Source organism: Notamacropus eugenii, chromosome 3 (genome assembly GCF_028372415.1).
Source record: "Notamacropus eugenii isolate mMacEug1 chromosome 3, mMacEug1.pri_v2, whole genome shotgun sequence".
Classification (NCBI taxonomy): domain Eukaryota; kingdom Metazoa; phylum Chordata; class Mammalia; order Diprotodontia; family Macropodidae; genus Notamacropus; species Notamacropus eugenii.
In genome coordinates, this window is record NC_092874.1 from 15,348,953 (window position 1) to 15,369,250 (window position 20,298).

At 43.4% G+C, this 20,298-nt stretch overlaps 1 protein-coding gene across 9 annotated transcripts in view; it reads right to left on the minus strand.

Moving 5' to 3' along the window:
- The window catches only part of IGF2BP3 (insulin like growth factor 2 mRNA binding protein 3), a 102,927-nt gene that overhangs the window by 50,296 nt on the left and 32,333 nt on the right, over positions 1-20,298 (minus strand). For 8 of the 9 annotated variants that reach the window (XM_072650923.1, XM_072650922.1, XM_072650921.1 and 5 more), the window contains one exon: positions 19,864-19,912. In XM_072650923.1, coding sequence (XP_072507024.1) covers positions 19,864-19,912 — 49 coding nt within the window. Of the gene's footprint in view, positions 1-10,326; positions 10,396-19,863; positions 19,913-20,298 lie in introns of all 9 variants that reach the window. The other variant, XM_072650919.1, reaches the window with a different exon arrangement.

Sequence of the window (20,298 nt, forward strand, 5' to 3'; positions counted from 1 at the left end):
GGACAAAAATGTTTGCTCAACCAAGAATTTCCAAGACACTTAGTATCTTCTTGAAGGCTGAAGTTGGTTTTTCCAGCTCAATAAAATCACCTGATATAAAACCAACATGGGGAGAAGAGTATTCTTGGCCCCCTCCTACCTAACCCCCACTTTTCAATGTCTTTTGCTGACTTTTCTTTCTTTTTTCCAGCCCTTGAGTATGTTTATTTCTTGGGGCTCTGCATATAGTCCTCCATTCCCCAACCCCATTCTTCCTCTGTCAAGGAGCTCCATTCAGTCTCCTAGCATATCACTTCCATGAAAATGACTCCTCCATTGACATTCCTACTCCTGATCTTTCTCAGCTGCTCTCTGGAATAGGCTGTCATGGTATCATTTGAAATTCAAGACCAGACTTTAGCAGCAGGTTGCACTTGGTCTTTAGGTAGAGAGCAGAGGTCTCCTGAAGCCAGACCTCTTTTAAAACATGTTCACCTGGTGAACAATGACATATATTCAAAATGGCTTCCTTCAGTTAATAGTGGGGGCTAGTGCTAGAAGCCTTCCTTTTTTGGTGCCAGGCCAGCTGGGTAAGCCAGCCGAGGAACACTTACTCTGGGTCTCATTAACACAAGGCCAGCACCAGCTGAAAAAGGAGAGGGTGCTGGAATAGGCCTAAGACTGGAGATTTATTTACTTACCAATATCCCTGTTAGTTAATGCTACAGCAGACCATGATTTACACTGCTCAGATACACAATCCTGATGTTTTCTTGGACTTGGTTGTCAGCCAATCTCATAAATTATCCATATAAGGAATTTGTAGATTTGGGGTGGTATAAGCTTGGACTTTGAGGGCAGGGTGGGAATGGGGAACACAAAAGCTGTAAGTGGCTGGGGGGGATAGGGGGCATGACACATTGCTATTTGTCTCCTCATATTTCTAGGAAAATGTTCATCTTCTTGCCATGATAGGCTAAGCACCTCAAAAGAAAGATAAAATTGAGGAAAACCACCCAAGTAGGGCACAGGTCTGGATAGTAAGAGTGAATGCAAGAAAAAGGCAAGCTTGGCCTACTCCCAAGCCAGTCTGAGGGAGCACACGGCCCCCACCCATGCTTAGACAAAATGGATTTCTGTCTATCATGTCTTCAAGCAGAATGCCCTACATAGAAAGTTTGACTCTGCACCCCTGCCTGTAGGCATCCATGTCTACACCTTTGTCCCACTCTGATTTCTGAGCGGCTCTCAACAAGAGCCACTGAGCACTAAGAAGTGAAAGGCAGTGTTGACTACAAGAGGAGAAGAAAAACGAAGACTTCCTAAACCAAAAATGTTCCTTTCCTCACAGTGTTTCCTCCCCTCTCATCCACCACTACAGTCTTTCTAGTATCTTAAAGCTAACAAAAGATGCAAGACAATGAGAAATAAATTAATATCCCTGCTAGGTTGGAAGCTTCATAAGGGAAAGAGTTGTCTCTTAGAAAAGTTTGTATCCCACTCTAAAATGTATACAATGCTCCAATGTTGGTTGAATGGATTCCAGACAAAAAAAAAAAAAAAAAGAAATGATAACCAAAGGGAAGAGGATAATCAAGTTTTCTGCATCAAATCAGTGCTCAGTTCTAGGGGTGCCTTTCTTTGTCTAACATAACCAGTGGGGTGTGTCTTAGTCTCAGAGAAAAATATATTTAATGCTAGAAGGAACCTGGAAAGTCCCCTCGTCCACCTCTCCCATTTTACAGATGATGAAACTGAGACCAGCAAGGCCAAATGACTTATCCAGGGTGTATAGTGCCAGGTCTTCTGACACCCAATCCAGGAGTCGCTGCACCTGGAGCACTCCTCCCACTCCAACCCCATGCAGAGACCAAATGAGCTCATAACTGGCTCAGAAGACCTTCCCAAGTTCGCCTTTGCTCCTAGTCCAATAAGGAGGCATTAGTGGAAAGTTCTTGGAGTTGGGGGGGCGGGGTGGAGAGGTCCACCCACACTCTTCTCTTTACTCACAATTATAGCTATCAGGAAAAAAGAAGGAAAGAATTTCTCAGTTCAAGGTATCAGAAGGAACCAATCATGCTTGTTTAAGCAAAAGGACAGTCAACTTTCTTCTTTGACCTGCTTTAGGCTTGCCTACACCTTTGTGAATGTGAAATGTCATGGCTAGGACCAGCTCTGCTCAAGATAAATCCTTAGAGAAAAAGCAGCACCATGGGGGAGGAAGGGAGGGAGAGAGAGGGAGAGACACAGGAGACTGACTAGCTGACAAATGAGGCCAAGCCATTCTCCACAGGGTGGGGGCAAGTGAGGCAGCTCTTTAGACTTCTAATCAGAACCTTAGTTCACCAATAGCCTGAATGGATTTTTTTTAAAAGACCCTACTCCTTTCTAGTGCAGTCCCTGGGGTCACAAAGAGTCAGACATGACTGAACAACAAGACTTCTTTCCAGTTAACAGAGCAGTCTCTGCATTGAGCCATCCTTTTGGCTGCTTGGGGCTACAGGCAATTGCTTTGAGGCCTACTGAAACCCTTCTGCCCTCTTTATAGAGTCAGAGAATTGGTGTTATTCTGCAAAATACCCCCCCCTGCATGGGGGGAAGGATTTCAAATAAAGGTGAGTTAGCAACAGGTTAAAAACAAAGTGAAATTCACTTATGTTAAGACTGGATCCTAAGAGAAGATGGGCTTTTTGTTTTTTCATTCATTTGCTTTCTTCATTCTGAGTTCCCATTCAAGATTCTCTCTATACTAAGACAGGTTCCAAATGCCAATGTGCAAATGAGCAGCCTCTCTGGGCGTACCAGGATATCCCTAGATATCTAACTACACAATACCTACCCAAAGTCATCCCAAAGAATCAGAGAGCCATAAAAGTCTCATGAAAGTGACTGCAATCTGGACTTCTACCTGTATGAAGTTTTCTCGCTTTTCACTCACTTCTAAATAGACAGCTACACAGAGATCAATTTTGTCATACCCTATTATAACCCAGCTCAATGCTGTTTCTGAGATTCAGTCAGTCAGCATAGTAAAGTCAAGAAGGCCAGTTTTAAGAGTCTGAAGAGCTGCCTTAAATCCCTTCCTCTCTCCTTTAGTAACCAGTTTACTCTACACAAGGCCAGTAGTTCAGATGAATCTCAATTTTCTAGTTTTGTTTAAAAAAAAGGGGGGGGAGGGAAGAGAGGCTGAACCAGAGGCCCTCTAAGGTTCCTTGCATTGCAGCCCTAAATCTATGATCCTCCCAGGATAGCCTTAGTCAAGTCCCTTCACTCAGGCAATTCAAGTCAAGAAAGATCTTACTCTTTCCACATCTGAATTTTCATCACCTTGAGATTTCCCCCTTCTTCTCTCATCCTGGTGAAGCACAAAGGGAATAGGACTCCAAGTCAGTGAGTCCTGGTTTGATTTCTGAGCCTCTGACACCAACTAGCTGTATGCCTCGGGCCAGCAAGCCTTCAACCTGCATTTACTGATGCAGGTTTTCTCTGTTTCTGACCCTGTGCTAGAACCTGAGAATACAGACACAAAGGAGAAATGGTTCCTGTCCCTAAGGAGCTTATAGTCTGATGAGAAAGACAGCCAGTGTAGAGGGATATATACACAATAGATACAACATGGGAGGGAGTCCCTTGATTCTCATAAGGCCTCAGTTTGCTCATCTCTAAAATGAACATTATCTTGTCTATGCCTCTTTCACAAGGCTACCAAGAAGAGGAAATCACTGTTACATCTTAGAGCATTCTACACACCGGAGTCTATCTTTGTTTCAAATGACACCACATTGGTGCCACCTAAGATGCTTTATTCTTTCCCAAAAGAAAAAGTCTATCAAGCATGTCCATCAGAAAACCGATCTGCCCTGAATTAGGAACGAATGAAGAAGTTAAAACCCACTTAACTACTTTGAGAGATATTGGGCACGCTGCCCATTCACTTTCTACCCCCCTGCCCAGCTAGAGAAAATACTTAAGCACAGTTAAGCACAGTTAAGCAAGATATGTTTCTAAGCACATTTAGCACTTTCACAAATTAGTGTATTTATGGATGAATCATTTGGCTCTAGATGGCCACAAATATTACTAGAAATTGAAACAAGATTTTGCAGATAGCCTCTGCACCTTTGAGGGGTTGGGAAAAAATTTCAGTGTCCAAGCACATAGGAGCTTTCCATTCCTTCCCTCCAACACATTTTTTTCCAGCTGTTAAAAAATGTCAAATGTGAAAAACATTTGTTCTGGGGCAAAATATCATCTTGGTCTTGACTTCTAATTTTTCTTTTTCTGTGACTTCCATGAAGCAGAATCACCTCCAACCTCAACCTCAACTTCAGACTTCCAACATGGTTCCAGTTAAAAATCTGGCAACGTCAAAGAAGTCAAAATCAAACGATCTTCATTGAGTCTGAGCCCAGGTGGTGATCTCCAGGACTTGGGTTCTTCCACGAGAGGCCAGCGATGAAGATTAAAGGGAAAAGTTACCCTCGGGAGAACAAGGAGTAGGGAAGAGAGTCAACAGGTAATTTAACATCTCATCAACCGCTCCTTTGATCCCCAGAAGGCCATGGCTTGGAGATGACAACTGGGAGGCCCAACGTTCAGCCCAGTGGACATGGCCCAAGACAGCTTCATCCCACCTCACAGACTGGCTGTGGGGACGACAGGAAGGAGATCTTTGGTCACAGCAACTCTCTTGCAGAAGTTTCCCCATGTTGTATAACTGAAGTTGTCCATTTTTTCTGCTATACCCAATGACTCTCCATGACCCTCTAAGTCACAGACAGATCACAGGGCCAGTGAAGTCCCTTGGAGTGCCCAAAGACAGGCAATACACTCGTCCCACTGGCTGTTCTTGTGTCTAAGGTTACAGCTGGCATTAGGCAACTAGGTTGTACAGAAAGAGCCAAGATAATGTGGAACACATGGGTCTTAAATCCAAGATGGTAGCCCCATTGGCCAAGTTCTTTAAGTTTCTGAATTACTCATGTGGGAAGGAAGATCCCACAACAACAAAACAAGGGAATGGGTAAACTCTCACTATCCTTTGCACTTGCACACTAGACAGCTGGTTATAACTACTGCTTACTTGTAGGCATCGCTGAAGAGACAGATGCAAGATAAGCAGTTCCCTTCACATGCGCCACACCATAAAAGACTGTCCTCAGGACTTCAGGCTTCAGCCCTAACTGCAAATACTTCTTTTTTCTTGGTGGCCTTGGACTTGCTGTTGGAAGAAAGTCTCAGTTGCATGAGATGGCTCGCCCGTCATCTTCACAGCTCCAGAACAAGTGAACCCACCTGCTGCTGGCCCTCAAATGCTCAGCTTGGAACCGCTGTGGTTCCAAGCACTCTCGAAGCTCAAGTGGTCCCCAAGGTCCCTTCCAGCTCTAGATCTATGATCCTATGACTCTATGACCTCATAGCATTTAGAGCCAGAAGGGACCTTAGACCCCCAGGTCCTGCCCTCTCTCCCTGTCGTCTGCTGATCCACATCCACCAGCTGCTTGGCTTCTCCATTATTCACTTAGAAATTCACTTAGAGACGAAGCTGTCCCCATTCATGGTGGGAAGTATCTTTTCTGGTCATCTTATCATCTCATCTGGATATGGTAGCTTAGAAGTAGCCCTGATCACCAGGCTTGGGAAGCTATCTGGCCCAACTGTGGAAGTGTCACTCAGTAAGGCCGCAAGAGAAGATTGCACAGCTCATGAGGTGAGTGAGGAGTTAACGAATGACCTTCTTCCTCCCACCTCCGTGCCTGTACCTGGGCTTTGTCTGTAATGTTCTCCCTAGATGTCTTCAAACATGAGCTCCAGGGCTACTTCCTCCAGACAACTTTTCCAATTTCTCCCACTACTAGATGTTAATTCTCTCTTCTCAAAATCACAAAATGACTAGAGCTTTTAGATAAACCTTCTGGTGATACATTTAACATACTCTTACCGCCTCCCCCGCCCCCCCAGTAGAATGTCAACTCCCTGTGAGGGTAGATTTTCCATTTATCCACAGCCCAGTGCCTACATATATATAGTGGGCTATGTAAACATCAAGGGACTTATTCAAAAGTGCCAGATTTGGGTGAAATGGATTCAGAACATCGGAACAGTCCTATTAGTTAGTCTGTTGTACAGCCTAAGGTTGCATTAAATGCTCCTCCTATGGAGGAGCACAGGAGAGGTCCCCAGTTCTGACGCCTCCTGCTTCCTGAGAAAGTGGAACAAATGGTACGAGCAAGAGAATTCCCTACTAACAGCCTCAGCTACCTCTCAATAGCCCTGGAAATGAAAAGAAAAAAGGCTTCATTTCCTCTAAGTCCCAGCAGCTACTTTCCCAACTGTATTCATTTCCAAAATCCTAACATTTGGAAATTCTGGATTCATTTTCAGAAATGAAGCTTCCCCCAAATGGAAAAATCAACTTTAAGGTACATTATTATTTTAAGAAATCTAAACGTAGCTTCCAATAATAATACACTCAAATGGTTTAAGCCAATCTGTTTCCAATTATTTTTGGAGTAGTCTTTAATATAAGTAACCGAGGCAGGATGGGAATAGATCAGGGATATAACTTCCAGAACATTTCCCGCTTCCCATTGGAAGCAGCCACCGTAAACAAGCTAATTGAAGGAGTGAATTAAGTTCATGCCAAGATTTCCATTGGCCCCATTAAGAAACAACACCAACAACCAGTCCCCAAAGCAGGAGGGGCTGGGGACTTCACGCACTTTGTGCTCATTCCTGCTCCAACAACGACCCCCAGTGGCCTGGGGCAGATGACGGTTTTTTCCATTCCCATCCCCAAAACAAATTCAAGAAAACAGAACCATTTCCTGGGAATGGAAGGAAAATGACGTTTATTTTTAAGATCTAAAAATTAACCCATCTACCAGGGGATGTATACTCGCTGCTGGAGAGTCCTGAGCACCCCTGATTTCCATCATAGCAATAGTTAGGCACCTATGGACAATGACTGTCTATTTAAACTAGTTTTTCCTAAATGGACATCAATTGGCATACATAAGGTCATTATATACGACCTTACGTAATCAAAAAGGATCCAAGGTGAAGAGGACCTCAGTTCATCTAACACTACATGTAAAATAACATCAAACACAGGTAGATTTAAAGCTGGACAGGACCTGAGAGTCACCTTGTCTAATAGGGAGGGAAGGAGGAAAAGGAAAGTAAGAGTGAAAAGGAAAAAGGGAGGAAGAGAGGGAAAGAAGAGGGGAGGGAGGGAGAAAAGGAGGAAAGGAAGGTGTAGGGAGAAAATGAGAAGAAGATGAGAGGAAGGAGAGAGGGAGAAAGGGAGGGGAAGAAGAGAAGACAGTGGGGAAGGAAGGATGAGAAGAAGGGAGAAAAAGAAAGAAAAGAGAGAAAAAGGAGCAAGAGAGGAAGGAAGAAAGAAGGAAGGGGAGAGGAAGAAAAGAAAGAGGAAAGGAAGGAGAGGGAAAGGACAGAAAAAAAGAAAGAGAAGAGAAGAGAAAAGGAAGGAGAAGAAAAGGAGCCCTGAATTTAGAGTCAAGGGGCTCTGGGCTTGAAATCCTCTGCTCATTATCTGTGTGACCTTAGGCAAGTCACTGCCCCCATCTGAGGTTCAGTTTCCTCATTTGTAAAATGAAGAGGAGGGACCAAAGGACTTCCAAGGTCTCTTCTAGCTCTAAATCTATGCTCCTGCCATGTTAGAATCAGGCTTGAAAGATAAGACATCAAGACCAGTGGAAGAGAGAGAGAAGGAAATGTTAGGTTTTGATCTGGAAGAGACCTCAGGTCTTTGAGATGAGGAAACAGAGGCTTGTACAAGGGAAATGACCTGGCCCAAGGGGGTAAGTAGGAGAGATTTGAACCCAAGTCCTGTGACTCTGTATCTAGCCCCTTTCTCAAGACCCAGCATCCTGAGGGATTAGTCCCCTCTGTGTAGCACTTGGCCTACTAGAATTTAAATTGCGTTTAAGGGCAGTTTCTAATATTTCGTTATTACCTGAATCTTCAAGAACACACAACTAGAAAGCCAGCCTAGGAACAAGGCTGAGTGACACACACGTATCAACAGGGATCATTTCAAGTGATCTGAGACAAAGTGACTCCGCCATCTTGAGGGCCCACTGGCTTGGCTCCAAACCTATCAAATCCATTTCCAGATAGGTGGCTGAGGGCCAGGTCTCTATTCACATCCACACCCTCCCCCACTAACACAGGAACACTTAGCATGGTCTCTGTCCTGCTGGCCCTGCCCCTCAAAAAGCAAGATAATCATGCTACAGATTAACGGTGGAAACCAGCTGTATCTCACTTATAATTAAAGTGACTTCTAGGGGCTTAAATCCTGCTAATTTGCAACACTGCTTCCCCTTCCCCTCTCCCTCCCCTTATACTCTAAAAACTGAGGTGGTCATTTTCTTCCAGTAATTTTCCATCCATTTGTATGTATGTAGAGTAACCCTTGACAAACCAACCTTAAAGCAGGACTTCAATTCAGGGAAAGGTCTGGGCCATGTAGCCCTTCTAGAAGAGATAATCTGATTCAGATCCCAAAAGGGGGAGTCTTTTTTAAACTGGTCAAAAAGTCTTACTAGAGATGAGTTCCTTCATTGTTTTCTAAGTCCAAGAGGACTTAGAATTTAGAGGGTTCTCCAATGCAGGCCCTGTAATCCTACATATTCTCGTATGCAAGTAGGAGACAGAAAATGTCTTTATTTCTTGAGCTAATCAATCATTGGGGGAGAGGGATCTCTACTGATTTTGTAAATAAAAGGGGGTTGAAAACAGACTAGGATTAGAGAGATTTCCCAAGGAATTATTATTAGGGGCCAACTTCATCCAGAAAGCTTGACAAAACCCTACATTTGCCCAAGGAAAATGGCTCTTTGCCTAACCATTTCCCAACAACTGATCACTCACTTATAATCAAGGAGGAATGGGAAGAACAAGGAGTAAAAAGACCCTAAATGGTACAAATGAGGAAGAAAGGCATTCCAGGCATGTTTAAAGGGACAGAGCGAAGAAAAAGGATTCATTGCATTGGGCTTTGTTACATCCCATTAAAGGTCCAAACAACATTCTGGAGACCTTCAATGGAAGAAATGCATTGGAGTGAGGACCCCTAGCTATCATGTTTCTAAATTCCCAAGACTGAAATGAAGAATTCCACGCCTGATTATTTCCAATAAGTTCCTGGCAAATCAAACCCAGCATCATCATAAGTGCTTTGAAGCATGAAATCAGCCGTGGAACCACCAGGTTAAAAGGTTCCCCATTCCCCCCAACTCAAACCAAACTGATCCTTAGCTACTCCATCCTAAAGAAAGTAGGATGTTCGATTTCAGCCTTGGTTAAATCATTGTTTGCAAGCATGACAACCTGAGTTAAGGACCCATGCCCCAAGCCAGAGTCACACTGGATTCTGAGCACTAGGTACTACTTGCTTCCACACAAATGAGCCAAAAGGAGGAGGAGGGAGAAGAGGAGAGCTGGGAGCCACAGGATATCGAAGTCTCCTGAAACTCTAGGACAGGGAGCCAGTGGGGCATGACATGCATGCAAAGGAATTCACATGGCTTTCAACAGGATGAGTCCCACGGAAATGAAATCTAGCCTTCTATTACAGGGAGAAGGTTGTTCCTTCTCTTCTCTCTTACCTCCTGCCCATGAAGGAAATCTCTAAATATTAAGATTGGGTTGTGGATACGGCACAATAGGCCATTCAGTTCTGCATAAACAGAGCACGGAAAGGAAAAAAAAACAACCTCCAACAACTGTGAAGGTCCCTTATTGCTTCCAATTGTGTTTACTGCCATGAAGGCTGGGAACAAAAAGCTTTGAGAACTGTCATGAGATTTCTAATTATAAGTAAATAAATCTCATGACTGGAGATTTCCTCATTTCCTATCTTCTTTGTCAGAGAAGTTAGAAAAATATTGAAATCATCACCGTGTATTTTCTAGGCCTCTTGCTTAGCTTATCAATGGTGGGTGGATACCATGGCCCAATGCGGAGGGTACAGACCAGCACTGAAGAAGGAAACCAGCTCTGGAAATCTCTCTCCAGTCATTTCATAGGATCTTTGATTTAGAGCTGAATGGGTGGGACGCTCAAAGGCCAGTCAGTCAGGGCCCTGGCTTATTCTTCCAGACACAGGTAAAAGGGAATGAGTAAGAAAAGTCCAAGTGGGCAGGTGGCCCACATGTCCTGCAGGTCCTTCGATGTCCTGCTCTCCCCCTTGTGCATCTCACACACAAACACACATAGCCCCATCACCTATTATAGCAAAACCACGCTAACACTTAGTATGGTTAGTCTCTTGTGGCAGAAACACATCCAAAGGACTCACAATTCATCTTAATCACTTACCTTCCAGCAAGGGATGAAGACAACTTGTGTACCAAGGGACAAGGGCCCACAGTACAAATCAACCGTCAGCTACACACAAGTAAAATGCAACTTAGTGGAAGACTTTGGATTGTTTTTATTCTTTCAATCAAAGTGAAATATTAAAAGGTTCAAATCACCCATGATAAGAATCAACACAATCAATGCAAACTTGAGCCAACCAATGTAAATACGAATATACATCTGCCCCCCACAGCCGTTTTCTGTTATGGACAACAGAAGACTAGGGAGACATTCGGGTTTGATTTCTGGCGTGGTTATTTTCCAAGAAAACCACAGTCATCCGAGTGACCTTCACATCTCATGTCCAATCAAGCATCCAAAATTGTTCATCTTTCTTTTAAAGCTGATGGCGTCATTCCCAATGCTATCACCCTACTCCAAGGACTTATTGACTCCATGTTGAGCCTACCAAAGTAATAACTGCTCTGGTTTCTTCTCTTCTAGAGTCTGCCATCTCTAAACTATCCTCCTTTCTGCAACCCGATTTACCATCTTTGGGCACTCACCCGCTCAAAATCCTTCTGTGGCTCCTAATATGTAAAACCTATATGCCTCCATGGTCTTTGGGACCTATCCTACCATTTCTGGCCTTATCTTCTATTATATTCCATTACTTGACTCAACCCACATTTATTAAGCACCTACTATGTGCCCTTAGGAAATGTATGTGGAGGAAAGTAAGATAGGAACCCCAAATGCACACTATACCAAGCTGAGTATTTAAGTTGAGGAGGGGCAAAATGAGCTGAGATCATGGGACAGAAAGGTCATTGTGGCAAAGAGGTGGGGTAGAGAGGAAAAGGGAGGTTGAGGTCCTAGTGTAGAGGGTCTTACATCCAGCTAGGAAGTCTGACAATTCTGCAGGAGACAAGGAGGCACTGAATGTCTCAGCAGACATCTGACATCAGCAGCTCAGGATGTGATGCAGTCTAATATGGCAGCAATGTTTAGAAGAAACTGGAGGCAGCAGAGTTTGGAAGCAAAGAGGTTATTGCTACTGCAAGAGTCTTGGGGGGAAGTTAGTCTCTTGGTGATGGGAATGGAAAGAGAGGGGCAGATTTGAGAAATATAAGGGAAAAAAAGAATCAGCAGCCATTGGGAACTGAATGGATGAAGGGTCAAAAATAAATAAGCTTTGAGTCTGGGTGACATGAGTGGAATGGGGAAGCCAGAAGCAGGAGGATTGTGGGTGCTTAGGCATCCATTCTTTATATCTTTTCTCACCCTCAGTGCTTTCTACATAGTAAATGCTTAATAAACACCCAAGTTCTGCCTTGGGACTAAGACGAAGAATCACGGGAAAAGCATTAAGACACAAGTTAGAGAGAGACTTGAGTCCTGATGATTTTTTTCCCTACTTAAAACAAAAAGCACCTAAGGTCGTGCATATGGCTGGCCTGTTCCAAGTCCTAACAGTTCTCTGAAAAGTGTCGTTCTGATAACATTTACCCGCCACAGTGACACATTAACACAATTCTCAGAACACAGTTCTTATCTCAGTTTTATGAGTAAAACACGACAAGTCTGTGGACTTTAGGACCCAAGAACACAGAAATGTATGACTAACACAAAACCCTGGCACAGGCCTTTGAGCAAAGTTAGGCTCATGTGCAATGAAAGTGGAAGAACTTCCAAGGACATTTGAGATGCAGAAACAGAGGAGGAACTGAAAGAAGAGCCAGGCTGCTTTTAAAGAAGTGAAGATTCAGTCATTCAACAGAGTAGAAGTGCCTTGAAGGCAAGGCTGGCTTATACTTTTTCTTCCCCAGCATTCTCCCTCTGCCTAGCACCTTACTGGGCTATTAGTAGGTGCTCAACAGATGCTCTTTGAATTTGCTGTTTGAACTGGGGAAGATGACAGGAATATGTCAACTATAGACTGAAACAACTTGATAAAGGGAGACAAGACCTCAGAGAGTTTGTGTTAAATATGAAGGGTAAGGGGAATGTCCCAGTGACCTGCAGGTTATGTGATGTTTGAATTTCTTCCATTGCAAAGAAAGAACTATGAAAGTTCAAACTCTAGGTTAAACAGAGTAAATACGTGGTAAAGGGAGAGTTCAGAGTCAAGATTTCAACTCCCAAGGACAGGGTTCTTTCCATTTTCCACTAAAGCCTGTCAGTGAAGAATAGGTATGAGATTATCTTCTTCTAATAATCTAAAAGAATATTCAAGAAGAGAAATGCTACTGGTGGTCTACACACAAATGTGCAGAGCAGAAAGAAATGAGGAAGTGGCAGCTACCACTGAAATATGCAGTGGTGTGACCAGGGTTAGCCTATGGCCACGTATAATTATCTTATTCAAAGGGTGCAGATTAGATTTTTTCAAAGATAGTAAAGTAGCATTGTTAATCAAGAAAATGTGCTTCTGTGAGGAAATCCATGGAACAGACAGGAGGAATTTGAGTGAGAATCAGTGACTGGAAGAAACAAAAGCACCATCCTAGGGCTGAGTTGAATAGAGCCCACCAAGCCAGAAGGAAGAAATGAATGGTGAATTCAGGAATGCAATCACAAAGCTAATAGAGAGGCATGCTAGAGCAGTGAAGAGAAACTTTAACCCTTTAGACATCTTCTAGAGCCCTTCCCTCCCTCCCTCTATCTCTCTATAAATCAGAGTAGCTAATAAATTCTTGACTTTAATGATAATTTCATCTTGAAAAAAGTGATTCTTTATACTTGATTTTGGTACAAAGAAAAAGAAGAACTGGTTGTTAAAGCAGGAATGATAGAAACCTTGGCAGGAAGAGACAATGCCATCTTAACAACAGATAAGAAATGAAAATGCAGGCATATTCTACGTACCCTAAATTTGGGGAGAGTAGATTTCAAAGAGTTCAGGCAAATGATAGGCTCTTATGTTGTCCAGCTACACAAGGAAGTCCCCTTAAGAGAGATGATATGCTCCCAAGGATTCAATCACTTTAAATTGTTCATTAGAATTTCAGGGGGAAGAGGGGAAGGAAGGAGGAGATATCTAAAGAAACTGATGTGGATGTACAGGAAACTCATGGACCAGCTAAGTTTTGCGGTTTTTTAAAGCACATACAGAAGATGGAGAAAGATTGATCAATGTTACATATATTTTTTTTAAAAAAGAACTTTTTTTTTGTTCTAAGGGCAAGAAAATGAACAGAGACTCACAACTATGCCTTAATGGTCCAAGAAGGCAAATCTACTCAATTCCTCATCTGTTTCTGTTTCCTCTCCCAAAGAGAATAAACTTCAGGGTGGTAAGCAGAGAGCAGATGCCATTAATCAGGGAAGAAATACTCAAGTTTGGTGAGGTGATGGATGCTAAGAGATCACCTAGTTCCTCCCAATGAGCTCAGGGTTTGTTTTAGCAGAGTAAAGAGTCCAGGACAGCACCTTGAAACATATCCAGCTCTCACCCTCCTATTAGCAAACTAGATAACCAGGGGCATGACAAAAGGTACTGTCTGCCCCAACTCCCACTCAATTGGGTACCTCAACTACAGAACTGGCGCACATTGAGGGACTACCCTAGTCTTTGCCTCTCCTGCTAGAATGCTGTGAACATCATCATCTTTGTCTAAACATAGTTATTTGCACACTGTCTTCCACAGTAGGTAATAAGTCCCTCCTGTCTTTTCTCTTTCTGTGTACCCTCAGCATTGAGCACAGCATTAAAAAATGACAGTTAGATCTTGAAACAGGGTCTAGTTCCCACTCAGGACCACGTTTCCACCATTTCCCTATGGGTCCTTGAGGTATCTACTCTAGCCAGTAGAGGCTCATCCCATCTAAGATCCTAAACTCCCATCTCACCATGGAATCTTAACCAGGACATGGTTAAGGAGAGAGGCAAACTCAGCCGGCCACTAGCATCAGAAGCAAGAGGCAACATTTGACAGATGGTAGTACTTTGTTTGCAAGAACATGGACCCTCTTTATCAGAACACTGAACAAATATACCATTCCACTGCATGGCAAATGGCCCCTACTATACCAGTGTTCTAGCTGGACAAGTCTCAGGAAGCTGAGTGAGGGACTCAGGAAGAGCTCAACTAATATTTGAAAATAAGACACATAAAAGGGGTCCTTTAGTTAAGGTTCAGTGTGGTACAGGGGTAAGGGCAACAGATTCCAAGTCAAAGACCTGGCTTGGAATCCTGGCTGTGTTACAAATGACCCAGCAGCAGGGTCTATATGGGTCAAGCTCTTCCGAGTGGTTTCAACATGAAATCCCATCCTACTAAGGAGGGTGGCTTCCCCCAATACACACACTCTCTCTTCTCTCTCTCTCTCTCTCTCTCTCTCTCTCTCTCTCTCTCTCTCTCTCTCTCTCTCTCTCTCTCTGTGTGTGCGTGTGTATGTGCACTTGGCCAAGATTTCTTTGCCTTCAAGAAAGCAAAGAATTCAGAAAGAAAACCTGATGGTTCCCATACCAGCCTTCCTATAGGTCAGTCATCTTTTTTTGCCCTGATGATAAAAAAAACAAACCCAAAGCAAGACTAGCTATGGCCTCCCTGGACAAACAGAGAAAACAGCCTGGGAGGCACAGTCTCGTCCATCTATAAAAGGAAGTATTTTTTTGAGATCAAAGGGAAGACAGCTGTTTTGTGGACATGCAGCCTCCCATTCCAGTGCCCCATTTGGAAAGGAAAAAATCTTTCGAGAGATATCTGGCACGCATAGATGAGCCAAAATGTCCCTCCACAAATACTGAGGTCTTCTCTCCTCCAAAGACAGAAACCTGAGCTGCACCACACCCCTCTTTTTCTATTTCCATTTAGAGGCTGGCCTTCACGCCTGATCCTGGCAGAGGTGGCCCAGGAGAAAAGGAGAGAGAGGGAGCCGCCCTGGAGATAAGGCAGGACCCAACGATTCCGGCTGTGCTCCCAAGTCAGGGGCCAGGAGGCTGGCAAAGGTGTCTCCTACGCTGCGCCCCTGCTCCAAATGCAGAGACTAGGGATCGCTTTTGTTGGTGTTTGTCCTTGGGGGCTTTTCTCTCCTATGATTCTTTACCCCAGGTCCTGGTCAAAGCACTGAGCAAAAAGGAAGGCAGTGAGCCCCTGCAAAGAGCTCTCTTGGCTCTTTTCTCTCTGAGTGGGTCTCTCTTTTCTTTACTTGCCTCCCTTTGGGGATCACCAAGCTCTAGGCCAAGACTGCTTAGAACATTTCCTTATTATACTGTGGGGTTTTTTGTTTGCTTTTTTAAGAAACTAGATACCATCTGCACAAAAATTCACCTGGACAAAAAAAGGGGGCTTTTTTTTCTTTTTAAACCTCACCAGGGACTACTCCATCAATGAAAATCCTGAAGTATTAAGAGAATACAGGAGGGAACAGGTAGTGTACAGGTAGTGTAAAAGCAAGATATATCAGTAAAAATTGTTTTAAAAAATAAGAATGAATAAAACCTTGCCCTTGTAGGGCATATAGTAAACACTTAATAAATGTTTGTGGAAATGAAGGTTTGCGAATTTTAAAAAATGTATTATCTCAGTTGAGACCCACAAAATACTGCCAGATACATACTGTTACTGTGCCCATTTCATGCCTAAAAATATTGAAACTGTGAGAAGTGAATGAAGTAACTTGACCAGGGTCACTAGGAAGCACAGGGTGAGTTGGTTTGGAGCTGAATGCTGCTCTGCCACACTCCAAGCTCAGGGCTCTAACCATTAGGCTCAACATGCCTGTTCACCTTTTTGGATGTTTTATTTGGTGACAACCTTAGAGAATTATAGGTTTTGGGTGGGTGAATTAATCACACAACCCACCAAAAAAGTGAATAAGAATTCTCATTCTGCAGTAGTCCTGTCTCAGGGGTTTGGAATTATTTTATGACAACCCCAGGTGTATCTCTCTTGCCTGAAAGGCATTCTGTTCCCATAGGGCTTTCTATGAGGCTCAGAGGGGAATGGAGGGTGTCAGAAGGTGACTGTCTCCTATGGTTGGGTCACTCAGTTATTAGTAGCTCACCCAACATAGATCTCTCCCCAACGCACTATCACATATCCCTCTTGGCAAGTCCCTGAGAGATTTGAGATGTCTAAGATGGCTGACCGGTCAAGAGGCTGACAAGTGATATGGTCAAAAAGACATGTGTTTGGGGCCCACTGGTTCTCACTCCTTTAAAAGGAGTCTTGGCTGCTCTCTCCTCTGGGCCCCCCTAGCTCGGCCCCTTCCTCTCCCTAGACATGTGCCAAATGCGGAGCCCTAGTGGCGCCTCGAGGTGAGGTAAGCATCAGAGAAAAGCAGCACCTGCTGTCTTCCCATAACCCTCCTATCCATATGGACTGAAGGTGCCAGGAAACATTTAACCAACTCCTCTGGCAGCCACAAATCCTCCCATAAAATAAAGTGGAGGGACCACATCTGAAATACCTTCTAGAATGTTCACCTTTGTCCCCAGTCTAGCTTGGAGGTCTTTCGGGACCCCCACCTCTCCAAACTCTCACCTCTTCCCTCCAGGGGTTTATACTTTCACCCTCTCTGCACATACTTTGGGTGTCATTATTTGTGTACAGAAAGGGAGGACTCTCCCCCAGTAACACATTATGCCCCTCAAGGACAGGGGTGCTGGGTTTTTTCTTAGAAGCTCCAAGGTCTAACACAGTGTCTGGCACATTAGAGAGACTTCATAATTGAATTAGAATATATTGTGCCCAGAGTAGATGCCTTGACCAGGTAGAAAGTGGTGCCTAAACCAGGAAGATTTCAGTCTCTGCCTAGACATTGAAATGAGGAAAATCATTTTAAAAGTCACTCAAAAAATGAGGAGGGGGAAGGAGGGAGGGAAGAAACTGAAGCTCTGCTAAGGACACATTAAAGGACCATTCCCTAGCCTATTATGGTATGGAACCCGAGGTAAGGGGAGACGAAGGCTTTTTTAAACTCAGCAGAGTAGCCAACATTCCATAGGAATATATAAGCATCCCTACACTGGGCTCCGTCACCTCACTGATGAGGAATGCCACAGACTCTTTTAGAGTTTTGGACAACAGCTCAGAAAATGGTTTTCCAAGGAGCTGAAGCAGAACAGGCAAGGGACTTTCCAGAAAGGGGCAAAGAGGGTAGACTTAAAGCCGTTTCACCCTCCACTAACACTGGTCACAGTCACTAGGGGGCCTGGAGAGCTCAGAGCAAGCTCCAAGAAGCCACACTCTCTCCAAAAGGTGAACAAGCAATGGTGAGCCCCCTTCCCCTGGAATGGCGTGTCCTAGCTCTTATTTTCTCAATCAACATCAAGTACACACTTGGTAAATATTTTTTTATGGTTGATTATTTTTCAAGACCATCATTTTCACAGGTAGTTTTTAAAAACTCCAGCCTGGGAGTTAGGAGTTCCACATCCCACTCTCTGGATCTGCTTATGACTTTACAAAGGCGAGATAAGTTCAATTAAGTAAGTTCAATTCTTTGTGCCTCAGTTCAGCCAGTTTATACAATAGGGGCATTCCTTGCCTGATATGGCTGAAAAAGATTGCCAAACAAGAAAACAATAATCATAAAAAAAACCCTTTGGAGCAGTTAATATGGAAGGAGCCCAGTCAAGAGTAACATAGCACACAGAGAATGAGAAAGGCCAGGAGAAGACTGTCATGGTCCAGTAGTGAGAGTCTCCCCTCTTCTTTAGAGGCAAGGTTGGCAGGCAGAAAGGTGTGGGCTTAAATTCTAACTCTAGCCCTTATTACTTGGGATATTCCAGGCAAGTCACTTCACTTCTCAGCCTCAGTTTCCCCATCTCTAAAATGGGGATAATAATAACCTCATTGGATTGATGAGACTCAAATGGAATTCTAAGATAAAGTATTCCATGCACCTTACTATGTGTACACAGGTCAGCAATTATATGCTGTTATTCCTAAGGATGGGGAAGGGATGGTGGGGAAAAGTGGTGAATGGGTCACCTTTAAAACACAGAACAGGGACAAGGCTAAGGGTGTGTCTCCAGAGCAGGGCAAAGTTCAAATGCAAAAATGCAGAGCTGAGGGAAGCATTCTTCTGGGTCAAATTAGGGAGACTTGCTTCCTGACAGGGACTGAGGTGAATTCTCTCCAATTCAAAAAAAGTTCCATTTTAATGCCTCTTGGTAAGTTCAAATAAAATTAAAAAATGCAGCCTAACCTTGAATCTCTAGCTGGTTCCCAAGAAGGCTTTTCAAATGTGTGATTTCACAGGCAATGGGATGGCAGTGGCATTTAGAATTCTAAAGGGTACTCCTCCCAATTAGGTATTCTTATTTACAGCTAAATTGGACTAATCCAAGAGTTTCTGAACCTGAGCCCTTGGGTTTGTCTTGCAGTGAAGATAGAAAAGCCAGTGATTTCCCCAAATTGACCTCCAACTTGGGGGTCTATCTCATCGGCTTTAGAGATCTAGTCAAGAGCCCCACAGCAAGCATCCTTAACCCAGTAGATGAGTAACAACCAAATGAAAAGATTTCTTCTTCCCAAGGACTGCTTGGTCCTGGCATACAAGGATTACCAATAATAATAGCCCTTCTTAAAGGCAGTGGTGGCTCATTGTAAATTCTTAGGTTTGTAATGACAAGGGAAATGTAGGAAAACCTCTAAAAGGCTGGCTAGGCCCTCTCCTCACTGCTGGTGGACAAGAAAAGAATGCTCAGGCATTTTTAGTGTGTTATTTTAAACATGAAATTTTGTGTTACCAAAAAAAAAAAAGTCCCCACCCCAAAACTGTACATGACCCATTATCAAATGTCCTTTGAAAGGGGGAAAAAATACATAAAAAATTTCTCAAACATATTTAGAAATATTCAGAAAGAAGTAGCCATGGGTTGGGTGTGTTTTGTGTTATTTTGTTAAGGAAAAGGAGATGGATTATTCTCAGTTTTCCTTATATAAAAGCCCCCTTACACACACACAGACACACATTTACACACAAACCCACAACTCAATTTTCCACTGCTGACTTCCTTGCTTGGGGCTTCTTATCAAGTCATCATGTCCTACTTGTGATTTCACAATCACACTTCAGAAATTTACAGGGGCACTGAATCTCATTCAAACTTGGGCTACCATGATTTTCCTCTATATGCACACAATTAGCCAAATGCCATCATTCAGGGTCAAAACCAGACAAATATTTGGAAGATCTTCATGTCTACTATTTAAGTTTCATTTTTTAAGGATTTTGCCAAGATGGAAATTTGGGTTTAAAGAAGATGACTGAACTCTAGCCAGGAAGACTTGGCATGGACAAGTCCTTTGGTTAAGGAACCAGACAACATCAAGGGATTAGCATTCACTTGAGAAACTTATTTCATTATATATTTTTTAAACACACAATTCAAAGGAACCAAGGCAGCAAAGAACGTTAGAAGACTAGCTTCTTCCCTTGTGCCACTCCCCAAGAGTAGAATGAAGTGTATGGGGGGCTCCAGCAAATGCAGGAAGCCAGGGGAGTGTCAGGGATGGGGGTGAGCAAAGGGAGGGACTCAGGAAGGCTTATGAAAGAATTAGTAGAGTACAACTTCATTTTAAATATAGGAATTCTTACCTCCCACTGAAGATGAGGCGGGATGTTTCGGATCTGGATCTTACGGCTCCTGGAGAGGAATAAAAGAAAAGGATTAGGAGAAATTCAAGAAAATATATGCAAACAGTCCCAGAAAACGACATTTGGAAATGACAGGGTCACATCTTCCATTAAAAACAAAATGTCTTCCAAATCAAACAAAAAATTCACAGACCAGAAATGAAGCCAAAGGAGAGGAGAAAGAGGGATTCATATGATGATGCCAGAGTAATAACACTTAAGAGAAGCATTTCTACCCAGGTTGCTTCAATACTTCCAAAGTATTTCTAAAATGGGTGACCAAACTGAGGAAACTAGAGAGGATTAGAAAGAAAATTTGCCTTTTGCTAAGGATATGATTTGCTTCCATGCCAGTCCTCCTACGACATAGAGGTGGCCCAGAGAAGCCCACACAGC